General features: G+C 26.3%; 1 protein-coding gene across 1 annotated transcript in view; it reads left to right on the top strand.

The window, feature by feature from the left end:
• Window positions 1–13,641, top strand: part of LOC111620366 (tubby-related protein 4-like) — a 57,031-nt gene extending 43,390 nt beyond the window's left edge. The window contains exons 5-12 of the mRNA XM_023362292.1: window positions 1,320–1,468; window positions 2,695–2,919; window positions 3,973–4,198; window positions 7,016–7,281; window positions 7,422–7,656; window positions 10,223–11,853; window positions 12,517–12,702; window positions 12,775–13,641. Of these exons, the coding sequence (XP_023218060.1) occupies window positions 1,320–1,468; window positions 2,695–2,919; window positions 3,973–4,198; window positions 7,016–7,281; window positions 7,422–7,656; window positions 10,223–11,853; window positions 12,517–12,702; window positions 12,775–12,891 (3,035 nt within the window). The 3' untranslated portion in view covers window positions 12,892–13,641. The remainder of the gene's footprint in view (window positions 1–1,319; window positions 1,469–2,694; window positions 2,920–3,972; window positions 4,199–7,015; window positions 7,282–7,421; window positions 7,657–10,222; window positions 11,854–12,516; window positions 12,703–12,774) is intronic.
• The last annotated feature ends 211 nt before the right edge of the window (window positions 13,642–13,852 follow it).

Below are 13,852 nucleotides of genomic sequence, written 5' to 3'. Positions count from 1 at the left end.
CCATTCCAAACACTCACAATGTACAAAACACATGCACTGAAAAAATTAGCAAGTACACAGAACTTGCCCAGGAAATAAGGCATCTATGGAGGATGGATAGGGTAGTTATTGTACCTGTTGTTCTTTCCTGTACAGGTGTGATACCACACACACTACACAAAAGCCTGGGAACATTAGAATTGAGTAGAAATACATACATAACACTACAGAAGGCCACTATATTGAATACATGCCACATTGTTAGGAAATTCCTGAATACAGACACTGACACTGACACACTTCTTTAATTTTAGTTTTGTTTTGGTTGCTATGCCTTGACTCTGGTCCAGCATAGTACACAGCCACCGGTGTGAACCGAGTATAACTCACAAAACCCAACATAATAATAAAACAAACTGCTAAAGTTCTGATTACCAAAAAGATATTTAATCAGAAATGTTTTTAACCTTGAATTTGGTTATTTTTGGCTGACAGAATAAATGGAATAGAATTATTTTAAATTTAAAAATTCAAATTTGGAAAAATATATAAATAAAATGAAATAAACATATACTATATATAATGATATATAAAAATTTGATTAATAAATGTAATTCTTTAATACAAATTTTGAAGAACATAATCGTCAAATATTAAATTATTGAACAAGACATAATAATAATCAATAAATAAATCAAAAAATGAATCAAAATTTCTATATTCTAATTTTTAAGAATTACAATAATGTGCACTAATTTATAGATATTTAAAATTAAATTTTAATTTAGATTCATCTTCAGTTATCAGTAAATTCTAATAATTTTTTATTCAATAATCATACACTTGGATGAAGTTATTTATCCTCATGGATATAATTGATATCCATGGTGATTACATTAATGGACAATGATATAATTGATATTATATCCTTGTCCATTAATGTAAGAGTATTAAGAATTCCACCAATATAAAAAGTATAATTTTATTAGAATTTACTGACAACTGAAGTTAAGTCTCAATTAAGATTTATGGTTATAAAGATATGATTATTTGTAAAACAAAAATTTAATATGTATAATTTAATGTGTATTAGAATTAAAAAAATAATAACAACCATATTTATTGCACTTTGAGTGCTAAAATAATTGATTTTATCATGCTTAAAGATTCAATAATTTATTTCTTTTGCAATTTTTATTATTAAAAAGTTACAGTTGTTAAGCTTCTGTTTTACAGTAATTATTGTAAATTGTAAAATAAATAAAACTTTTGTAATATTTAAAGAAACTTGGTAATTATAAGTTATAAAAAGTTATTTTTCAATTTATTTTTTAAATTAGACATAAAGATGGAATGGTCAAATAGCGGTGAATTTCTAGCTGTAGCTGGATTGGCTGAAAACTCATCTGGTGAAGAATATGTAAATCGCATTCATTTTTATACTGAGTCTGGTGTATTATGCTTTGTTGTACCAGTGCCACATAGTCAGGTAAAAATAAATCAAGATAAAATGTAATTTTGATTAATGTTGTTATAACATAAATGCAATATGTAATATTTTATGATCATATTTTGTATATGTAGAGAAATTAAAATTTTTTAAAATAAAATTCTATAAATAAATAATAATTATTAGTAAAAAACAAATACAACTAAAAATAATTTTAGAAAAATAGTTATGTCTAAGATTTAAAATGATACTGTATCAATTTATATATAATATCTCTCTTAATCACAAGTTTTTTCAATAAAATACCATTTTTATAGAGAAAATAACTTTTAAAAACAGAATAAAGCAAAAGAAAAAATGAGAAACTAAGATAGAAATGTAAGAAAATACTAATTTGAATTGTAGATGCTGCAGTACACATGCACAGGGTCATTATGCAGATGCACCATCTGTATAACAACAATAATGTATAGACCAAAATTATTTGTGATAAAATTATATGATGATCATAATAATTATAGCTATCTGCTAACTATTAAATGACTTGTATGAATTTGAGGGCTTTTTGTATTGTAAATATCAAAACATAATATATATAAACTTTGTTTTGATATATTTATGTTTGATCAAATAGCAATTTTATAATATCTCAAACCATATAATATTAAATATAAAATTGAACAAAAATGCATATAATAATTAATATGATTATTTGCAGTTATTAAGAATTGTCTAATTTTAAATATTCAGTGCTCTTAAAAACTATAAAAGAATGAAAATATGATGATGATGATAATTGGCACATTTTTTCAATGAGACAAGGGGACACAACTATTAAAATTTTCTGAAATGATTGGCTTATATTTGACAATAATTTTAATTTATTAAAGTAAAGACATTATTTATTTGGACCAATATATTTCAGTAATTTATAGTCATTAATATTTGTTGTTCTAAGAATTAAAAACAGAATATATTTCACAGTGGTATGAAAATTAAATTAAACTAAATGATATAAAATAGCAGAAAACTCAGTATCTATCTCAATATACAAGCACGAGGATATAATTTATGTTGTTGATGATAAACTTTTTATTGTTAATAAATCTTTCTTTTGCTAACATCCTTGAATCCAAAATAAGTTTATTAAGTTTCAATTTTAATCTTACTCCATATTATGAATTTAGTTTTTATAATTCTAAACAAATTAATAAAGTAATTTAAATAACTGGCATTTGTAATCTTGTATTTTTTTTTATTTATAGGATCCTGTAACTGCAATAACATGGGGTCATAACGATCGCCGCCTTTTTATTGCAACTGGTTGCATTATTCACGTTGGATGGGTAACTCCTAAGATTGCATCTCTGCAGTTATTAGCTCGTTTGACAATATACCATTGTCTGCGTGATGAGTCTTCTGTACAAAAACTTCCATTTCCACGCTGTTTGAGGATACTTGTTTCACACCTTTTTAGTCAAACTATCAGGGTAAAGTATTAATTTTTTTAATGACAAATTAAATATAACAAGTAGAATGTTTATCAGTAATTCAAGTTTGAGTATTACAAAGATATAATAAAATTAATTAATGTGTGATGGATATGGAATTATTGCTTGCTTACAGTAAGCATTTAGGAAAAATATTTTGTACAAATTTAATGAGTAATATATATAATGATGATTCATGGAAAAAATTTCAACAATTCTTATGATATATAGCTTTCTGTAATAGCATATTTAATATATGTTTCAAATTTATCAATTAATAAAAAAAAACGGTATATTATATTTTCTGATATTTTTGTTTTCTTCAAAAATTTGTTTGTGAGAAAAAAAATCACTATACATCTAATAAGATGATGGTCAAGTTGGAGTAGATCTATTGCAATGCAGTTATAAGCTAGTGATGTAAACTCAAATGTTCTAATTTTCATGCAATGGTCTTTAAAACCAACTAGAACAAAATACTTAGTTATAAATTATTGGGAATAAAAAGTGAATTAAATAATGTTTGCTTATATGTAAAACTTGATTGCCATAGCCTGGAACAAGCCATATTATAATGTATTCATCTAGGTTTTTCCAGTACTAAATGATTAATCTTTGTTTAATTATTATTAAAAAACATCTGTGGTTAGTAATATCAAACAACTTACTTTAAAATTTGTTTAGCTTAATGGCAATATGAGCTGATCACTGCTTTATTATGCAAACATGAAGTACTATGCAAACATGTTAATAATTAATTTTTACTAATATAATGTGGAAAATGCCTTGCTCAATGATAGTTACATTTTTGGAGATTTAAATTAAATCTCCAAAAATATAACATAGAATCAGAATTTAAATGTCTCAGATCTTTAAAAGTAATGCTGTTTTATTTTTTTTCTTAAATAATATGTTAAATTGTAGGTGCATCTACAGTATATTTCATCATTTCATAAGGCAGAAAATACAATAATAATGAGATTTATTAATTTTTTTTATTTTAATAATAATAGTAATAAAATATTTATTTATGAGAGTTAAACTTTTTTTTAGTGCCATTTACCTGATCCTTTATCTTTAAGAGATTTTGTCTCTCGACCTCCACCTAATGACATTCGATTACATTGCACCATGATAAGACATGATGATGAAGTCACAGCAGGAAGTGCTACTTATACATTATTTTTAGAATACCTTGGAGGCTTGGTGCCATTATTAAAAGGAAAACGTGCTAGTAAGCTTCGTCCAGCTTTTGTGATATTTGATCCACAGCTATCAGGTAAATATGATCAACACTTTTGTATAAGACTACATTTTTTTTCTAATTTCTATTTAAAAATAGAAAAACACAAGAAAAAATTTTTTACTCTTTTAAGAATATATTTATATGAATATTATTTTTAAAACTGTTTTTTTTTGTGTGTGTAATAAATTATATAAAAGTGATATTCTGGAGATAAAATTTTTAATCAGATACTTATTTTAATTTATTTCATAAATTAATCCAAACTGTATTTAATTGAAGCAATTACTCTACAATATTTATTATTATTCATTGCCAGAATATTTCAAGTAGTCTTTAAATTATGATAGTTTCATTCTAGGGAATCATACATGTCTATGAAATTAATCCTTGATTCATACAGTACTCTTATTATATAATTTTGGTTTAATGCAGTTAGAAAAATGTGGGAAAAAGTTTCTTTTTGTATGATAGTTTCAGTTTAACATAGTATTTTAAAACATTCTTCAGTATTTTATTGATAAAATGTTTATACTATGCTAATATGGCATTGCAATTGTTACCAATACTTTCAAATTAGAGAGATGGGATTTTTCAGCATGACTTTATGATGATGTCTTGTGATACAATAACAATAATAAGGATTATATTTTGTTTAACATTTCATTTTCTGTAGGCTGATTAAACACTTGTAGTTTGCTGTTTAATAAAATTTTTGAATTATTTTTTCAATTTAGCAGTCTGTATATTCTGTCATTGAAACATGATAATGATGATGCAATTATGATACATATTTTTATAGTTCCAAAATGATTTGCATTGGTGGTTACCCTTATCAAATGATGTTATCTGTTGTCAAAAAGATGGAAATCAACAGTGTAATAGCATTCATGATCACTATGCTAAAATTTGATGACACATTGATAATTTGTGTTGAAAATATTATTTAATTGCTAACAGATCATTAAATAATTTGAGTAAAATTGTGCTAATAAGTTAATATTTATATAAATAAAGCTTAGGGGAAAGACATTTCATTTTTTATTTATTAGGAAGTTTAATGATTAAACAAATTTTTAGACCTATGCTAATATGGCATAATTGAGAAAACATTAGAAAAGAAACAATCTGGAACAGGATTCAAGCTTGTAATTATTATAAACTAAACAAATATATTGAAAATTGTATCATCATCTTGATTTATCAACAGTTATATTCTCTGTTTGACTTAAACACTATTGATAATCTATAAAATTATAGCTTTTTAGCTTCCTCTTGTTTTCTCTTAGTGGAAAAAATGCACACACATAACAGAGACTTGTGGTGTTCTAATTAATCTGTAAATAAATAAAAATATGTTTTAAATCAGCATAAAATTGAATATTTTTATCATGAATAAATGCAAATTATTATACACAAAACTTTATTGTAACTATCCTTTGAAGATTTACAAAGATAATGATATATAATAAATAGCCATTACATCATATAAATGCATGGTTATATGATATATCTAAATTCTTAAGTTCTAATTAAAGAATTAATACATTGCCAGTTATGTTACCAGGTTTTAAGTATTTCTTAAAATCAGATAGCATAAATTGCAATATATTAATTCAGCAATGTGAAAGTTGCAGATTTGAATCCTGCATTGGATAATTTGCACTTCTAGATTTTTCTGAATTACTTAAATAATCCACAAAGAAAANTTGAAAACCAACAACCTGAAGTCAATGTGCCAGCTCAGGAAATAGGTGGTACAATTGTAGTAACCTTTAAAATGTTTTAATCAATTTCTTCCCTGCCCTCCTTGAACTCTCAAAGCCAATTGAAGACTTTTAACCACAAGAGTGTTATCACTATAAACCTGCTTTAGCATGTATATTTCTTTAAGAAATTGCCCAAACAAATGTTAATGTTATTGTGACTACCAATATGAACATATGTTAAAAATATTGTCTATTTATGCTTATTGTTATAAAGATTACACTATATTTTATACTAATTATAATACCCTTGCTCAATATTCCCTATTTCATTAATCACTGAGCACTCCACACCTTGCTTGTGATATCTGTTTATACTGCAGTGATCATGTGACCTGTTTAGATGAAACCACTTCCCTGTTTAGAGTGTTTATATTGTAACAAATCAAGAATCACCCATAAGTGTGGTATACATATATGTACTCATGCCACCCAGTCTTGGAACATTAGATCCTACCTTGAAAATACACATAATTTTACATATATTTATTAATATATTTAATATAGTTAGTATACTAATGTAATATTTCATACAGAAGTGAAATAGCATTTAAGTTAGAATGAACGTTTAATAAATCAAACTTTAAAAATTTCTCAGATTTAATATCATAATTATGATCTTTATAGTCAGATGGCAAACTAGAGAGCACTCTTCAAATGACTTTGATTCAACTAACTAGCAGTTTTATTAAATCTGTGTACTATGTAAATTGAGAATAAATATTTTTATTGAACTATTATGTTTATTTTAAAAATATTCTGTTTAATAATAAATAACTTCCATCTTATTTTTTAAACTGTCAATGAAGTAACACATTTCAATTTAAAGAAAGGTATATCTATAACAATATCATGTAATTAAATGAAAAAATATGGTAAATAACCATCAATTTATAGATATTAAAATTGACTTTATTTTCAATAAAGTAAATTTTAATATCTATAAATCTGTTTATAACTAGAAAATACTATGATGTTTTTAATATATTTAAAAATGTTTATTATCAGTGTTTAACTATTAATAATATGATATCTTTAAAACATATATATAATAAGAGAAACATTAATAGTAATTTTAAATTTTAAGAAAGAGAAGGAAAACAGCATGGACAAAAGTTTACTCCTCATCAGTCTTCAGCCAGTATAAATTCTTCTCAATTTGTTGGTTGTAGTCCTCCTGCCAGAATTCCAGCTTACTTACCTCTGTCATCATCAGAAAGTGAATTTGAAGATGGATGTGCATCTCCAAGAATACAACGAAGAAGAAAACATCGTCATCAAAATTATCCAAAACAGTTTGAAAATGGTTCTTTTGAGGGGCGTGACTTATTCTTTATTGATGAACTTCCTGAGGTATGTGGTTTTTCTTGTATTTAAGAGGCTTCATTTATGAAAAATCTTTTATGATTTCCTTACTACATACAAATTATTTATTCCAAATAATAAGTTTAAAAAATTTATTACATTATCTTAAATTAAATGAATATTTTCAGCAAGAGAAAATTGTAGCTGTGCATTCAAATATTTGGGGAACAAAATTTAAACTTCAAGGTATTGTGTCATGGCTGCCTTCAATTTTAGGAACTGTAACTTATCGAACAAGTGTTCTTCATCTTCAGCCTAGACAGATGACTTTAGTGATCAAAGAATTGCAGGGACCGCAACCTTCAGGAAATAATCAAGATAGTCAAGGAATAGTTTTTTCAGAAGATGAAGATGATGTATTTGGTAACTTTCAATATTTTAAAATATCTAAGAAGTATTTAGTATGTATATAATTATTACTAATTAAATTTTGAATTAAATTTTTTCAATATTTTGTTTATTATTATATATCAGGTATACAAATACGAAGAAAGCTGGAATTAATATTGCCACTGATTAGTAGGCATTGTTGGTATTTGTTATTGCCTTTAGTTGTGTATTATATTGAAAACTTTGTTTTGATGTTAAGATATTAACAACTTGCTCACTGTATTAATTTTAAATTCAAAGAGCTTGATAAAGCTATAAACTGCATTTAGTTTTAAAATAAGAACTTTGCATTTAACATAATTAAATGGCCTAGAATCAGATCTACATAAGTTATCTTATTGACTTTGTTGGATATCAACAAAATCAGCCTTTAAAATTGCTAGTAAATCATATTTGCCATTGGATTTAAACAGCTCATTGTAGTATTATTAAATATAACTCAGATATTTCAATAGAAGTATTTTCAGAAAGTTTGTCAGTTTAACCATATTTAAATAAGTTAATTAAAATGGACTTAAATGTTTTTGCCACAACTTTAATCAAAACACTTAATGAAACATTTATCAACTTAGCTTTAATCATCATTGGTACTCTAAAACATTGAATTTACATTAATGTTTATAATGCTTATTGTGACTGTACCAGTATAAACATATGTTAAAAATTTTGTCTATTTATGCTTATTGTTATAAATATTACACTATAATTTATGACAGTTAGGTTTGTGCATGGATCCTATTAGGCTATAATGATTTTCATATCTTGAAAAACCTCATCATGAAACCTTTTTGTGTCATGTAGTTGTTGCCAGAAAACTGTGACTTGAGCACTTCTAGTTCTATAACCTACATCTTACATTCAAAATGTATAGGTATTAAATACAGGTCTTGCATGGATCTGGTTACAAAGTCTGATAGGGAAATGGAAGAAAGCAAGCATTAGGTCGTGTTTTCAAAGAGAGCAGAAAGAATGAAAATATGGATTTATGTAGTTTTGGCTCTAGTAGTTCAATTATATCAAGTTTTAAACTTCAATAGTTAACAGTTATGATTAGAATTAATAAAATTATATATACAAACTTATATTTAGATTTTTATTAATTTTTGAATATGTATACTTTTAAAAGTGACATAAGTATTTTCACTTTGTTGTTATAAAGTTTTTTCTTTTGGTTTTTAAATTTTTAGTATATTTTATATACAAAATAGCATCCAAAAATTCTGGGACTAGGTCCATAAGTCAAGAAATTGTTATTTACAATACTGAAATGTATTTTTTTCAAAATAAGCTCCACTTGCAACAACACACTTCTACCAGCAGGTATAGAAGTTTTGGAAACACTTCCAGAATTCTTTTTTCACAATGTTCCTTCAGTTCAATCAGCATTGCATTCTTCTCTTTTACTGTGTTTGAAAACCAACAACCTGAAGTCAATGTGCCAGCTCAGGAAATAGGTGGTACAATTGTAGTAACCTTTAAAATGTTTTAATCAATTTCTTCCCTGCCCTCCTTGAACTGTCAAAGCCAATTGAAGACTTTTAACCACAAGAGTGTTATCACTATAAACCTGCTTTAGCATGTATATTTCTTTAAGAAATTGCCCAAACAAATGTTAATGTTATTGTGACTACCAATATGAACATATGTTAAAAATATTGTCTATTTATGCTTATTGTTATAAAGATTACACTATATTTTATACTAATTATAATACCCTTGCTCAATATTCCCTATTTCATTAATCACTGAGCACTCCACACCTTGCTTGTGATATCTGTTTATACTGCAGTGATCATGTGACCTGTTTAGATGAAACCACTTCCCTGTTTAGAGTGTTTATATTGTAACAAATCAAGAATCACCCATAAGTGTGGTATACATATATGTACTCATGCCACCCAGTCTCGGAACATTAGATCCTACCTTGAAAATACACATAATTTTACATATATTTATTAATATATTTAATATAGTTAGTATACTAATGTAATATTTCATACAGAAGTGAAATAGCATTTAAGTTAGAATGAACGTTTAATAAATCAAACTTTAAAAATTTCTCAGATTTAATATCATAATTATGATCTTTATAGTCAGATGGCAAACTAGAGAGCACTCTTCAAATGACTTTGATTCAACTAACTAGCAGTTTTATTAAATCTGTGTACTATGTAAATTGAGAATAAATATTTTTATTGAACTATTATGTTTATTTTAAAAATATTCTGTTTAATAATAAATAACTTCCATCTTATTTTTTAAACTGTCAATGAAGTAACACATTTCAATTTAAAGAAAGGTATATCTATAACAATATCATGTAATTAAATGAAAAAATATGGTAAATAACCATCAATTTATAGATATTAAAATTGACTTTATTTTCAATAAAGTAAATTTTAATATCTATAAATCTGTTTATAACTAGAAAATACTATGATGTTTTTAATATATTTAAAAATGTTTATTATCAGTGTTTAACTATTAATAATATATTTTTTCAATAATAATTAATCGCGTAAAAAACTTATTTTTCTAGATCCAGAACTTACTTGTTACCAAAGTGTTCCAATTGCACCCATGACTCCAAAAAAACAACCTAGAATTGGATTGCCATCGTATCATTATTTTTACCAAAGAAATAATTTATCTTCAGATGATGATGATCGAGAAACAGGAGACTATGTTGATTTTATTCCATCTGAAGAACTTTTAACATTTCAAACTTTACAAGATAGAGGTGTCCATTTGATAACATTACAACCTTCTAAAACTGCAATAGAAACTTCAGTTGTAGTTCAGAATTCTGTTGTAAATTCTATTAATGTTCATCCTTCATCTGCTTATCATAATCATTACACATATTCACCCCATTTTCTAAACTATTCATTAACAGAATCCAATGTTCATGCAGATAAAAGTAATGATAAAGAAAAGCCCATTCGCACTGAAATAACAAAATGTTCTGAAGAGAATCCTAATTCTGTTCCAACACATTGGAACACAAATTTATTAGAAGCAGATTCTAATAACTTTTTATCTGTTAGCAATAATTTTCTGGCTGTATCATCTCCAGGTTCTACATCTGATAGTTCAGGTTCAAGTTCCATTTCTGGTGCAGATTGGAATAAACACTCAAAAGGATCACAGAAGGTTTCAGTGTCTCAGGCTGAAGTTCCATCAGAAATAGATATTCCAGTCACTGTAAATTCAACAGTTTTACCAAGTCCAAAGAAAACTCAGTCCCATTATGAATCATCCCATAGTCCAATTCCTAAATGGGAAATGCATACCAAAGTCAACCAAATTAATCATTATGAAGAAACTGGAGTACAGTCTTGCAGTCAGTCCATGTCCAGTTCTGTTCCTCGCTGGGCTGAAAAAGCAGGGGATATTAAATATATTGATGACGACACAGATGATACTTTAATAGAAAAAAATTTGCAACAATCTTTGCCCACAAAATTGTTAGGAAATCATCGGAATCGTAATGTAAGGCATCTACATAACACAGATACTACTAGTGTTAAAGATAAAAATGTGTTTCTTAGGGATAAGCATCACACATCAAAGTTGAAGACATCTGACTTTAACAAATCTGATCACAAATTACAAGCACCTCAATTAGCTAGTAATAGTTTGGATGTTGACGAACATTTTTATTTTTGTGGAAGAGATGAAACTTCAAGTAATAGTTACAATGAGAATACAGAGACAAAATCAAATCTTTTACAGAATGGCAGCAATGATAGCATTAATATTCCAGTGATTGAAGCAGAAAATGTTCTTAATGATACTGGTGTTTCAGAACAAAGCACTAATTTGCGATCTGCTAATTCTAGTCCTGAGACTCGTAAAAAACAAAACGGATTTAGTCTCTCAATTCCATTTCGTTTTAAAGAACACCGAGCCAGTTTGCCTCAAGCAGAGGATTTACTTGATTCTTCTCGTCCATTATCACCAACAAGCAAGAGTATACCTTCATCTCCTGTTACAAAACGTAAAAATCAAACTCAAAGACGTGGATTACTTTATAGTCCATTATTATTGCGTAAAGTACGAAGGCAGCATTTGGTAGAAAGTTCTGATGAAGAAGGTACAAGTGACGATTCTCGAAGTGAAGAATTCAAAGACTTGGAAAGTTTCCAAAAAGCATACATTCGTAAAAAGGTTAGTTTAAAATTTTTAATAGAATTACTTGAAAAAATTGTGATTTAAATTTTATAGAAAGTTGTTTTGAATTCAATTTCAATCAATAATTTAAATGCATTTGTGTTTTTAAATTTTTACATGGATTTCTCTGGAAAAATGTGTGTTAAAAGTAATTGTATTCTAATTTTAAAATAAAGCTGTAAAGACATTTTAATTATTATTAGATAAACTACAATACAAAAATTTATTTTATATATTTTATTTTCAATGGTCTGGCCAGCCATATGTGGGCATGCATTGTCATGCAATAACACTTTTTTTGACGATAGGCTTTGATGTTGTAAACCTCCAATGAATTTCAGCCCCTGTCACCTCTTCTAACCAGAGAAATTGGATCACTGCTTCTTGTTTCTCCTTAGAACACTGCTAGCAGAGCAGCAAAGTTTACACTGAAACAGAAACAAGAAAAATGATGCTATCAAGGTCAAACTTTAATAACATAACCATAGTAGAATAAACATTAAAGATGTGCAGAAGACAGTGTGACAAACCTAACAATGTGTTATGGTGAAAGTACAGATAATTTTTGACTTTTCTACATACTTAAAAAAATAATATATAATATTTTTAAATAAGTTAAATAATAATGTAATAATTTAAAATTGATTTTAAATTTAATAGTTGAGAAAATGGAGAAGTAGAAGTACACCAGAAGGATCAAATAATGCACCTTCCTACCGTGAATTTGTACTTCACAACAAAGCACCATTATGGAATGAAGTAGGACAGGTTTATCAACTTGATTTCAGTGGAAGAGTAACACAGGAATCGGCTAAGAATTTTCAAATTGAATTCCATGGCAGACAGGTATAAAAAAGTTTGAAATATTCAAATAAAATTTTTATTTAGATTTGTATATGCATTTTTTCCCTTCTGCAGGTGATGCAATTTGGAAAAATTGATACAAATGTTTACACATTAGACTTTCAGTACCCATTTAGTGCACTTCAAGCATTTGCAGTAGCACTTGCAAATGTAACTCAGCGTCTGAAATGAAGATTCCATCCAGTCCAATGAAAAGATCTAGAATTACCTGACTCTCAGTAAAGGAGAATTTGAAAATAAAAAAACAAATATACTTATAAAATTTATTTCTTTTAAATTGATAATGTTTCTAAGAAATTGATTTAATTTAGATATTTATCAGAAGATATATTCTGGTTTCAGAGCTGTATGTACAGCAGAAATGTAGATAAAAATGAATCATTTGTACAGTATGACAGAATTGGATATTTAACATTATATATATACACACACACAATATATATATATAATATATACATATATATTTTTTTTATTTATTTACTTATTTTTAATTTTTTGCTGGAAAATGTAGCTCAAACTTTTGAAACCATCCTGTTGTTGTAAATGAGATTATGTTTTTACTGTGTTGTTAAATCAATGTATCAAGTGTTGTGATAGCTTATTGATTGTGCATGTTATAAATGGCAATACTCATGTAAATGTTATATTCCATTGCCTTGGAGGATTGGACACAACATTGAATTTCAGGAATGTATTATTATATCATATTATTAAATATTATATGGATTTTTAATCTTAGTAGAAATCACAACCATTTACTAAGACTTGTCATAAATGTCTTCATACAAATGTTATTCTAACTTTGATTTAATGAGTTGATTTGTAAATGTAATTTCTAGTTATAAGATAAAAAATATTTTGTTTTATTTATATATATCGCAAAATACATTGTAATATATATATATAAATATACATTTAGAAACGAGATTATATATATATATTATATTTAACTAATTATTAAACTTCATTGTATATAAACATGTTATATTATAAAGCATGTATAGTTTGTTAAACTATTACTATTTATTATTGTTAAGTACTGTATATTGTATAATGATCTNTAAATATACATTTAGAAACGAGATTATATATATATATTATATTTAACTAATTATTAAACTTCATTGTATAT

Source organism: Centruroides sculpturatus, unplaced genomic scaffold (assembly GCF_000671375.1).
Source record: "Centruroides sculpturatus isolate CEXI.00-Female unplaced genomic scaffold, Cexi_2.0 scaffold32, whole genome shotgun sequence".
Lineage (NCBI taxonomy): Eukaryota > Metazoa > Arthropoda > Arachnida > Scorpiones > Buthidae > Centruroides > Centruroides sculpturatus.
This window is presented reverse-complemented; position numbering and strand designations above follow the sequence as displayed.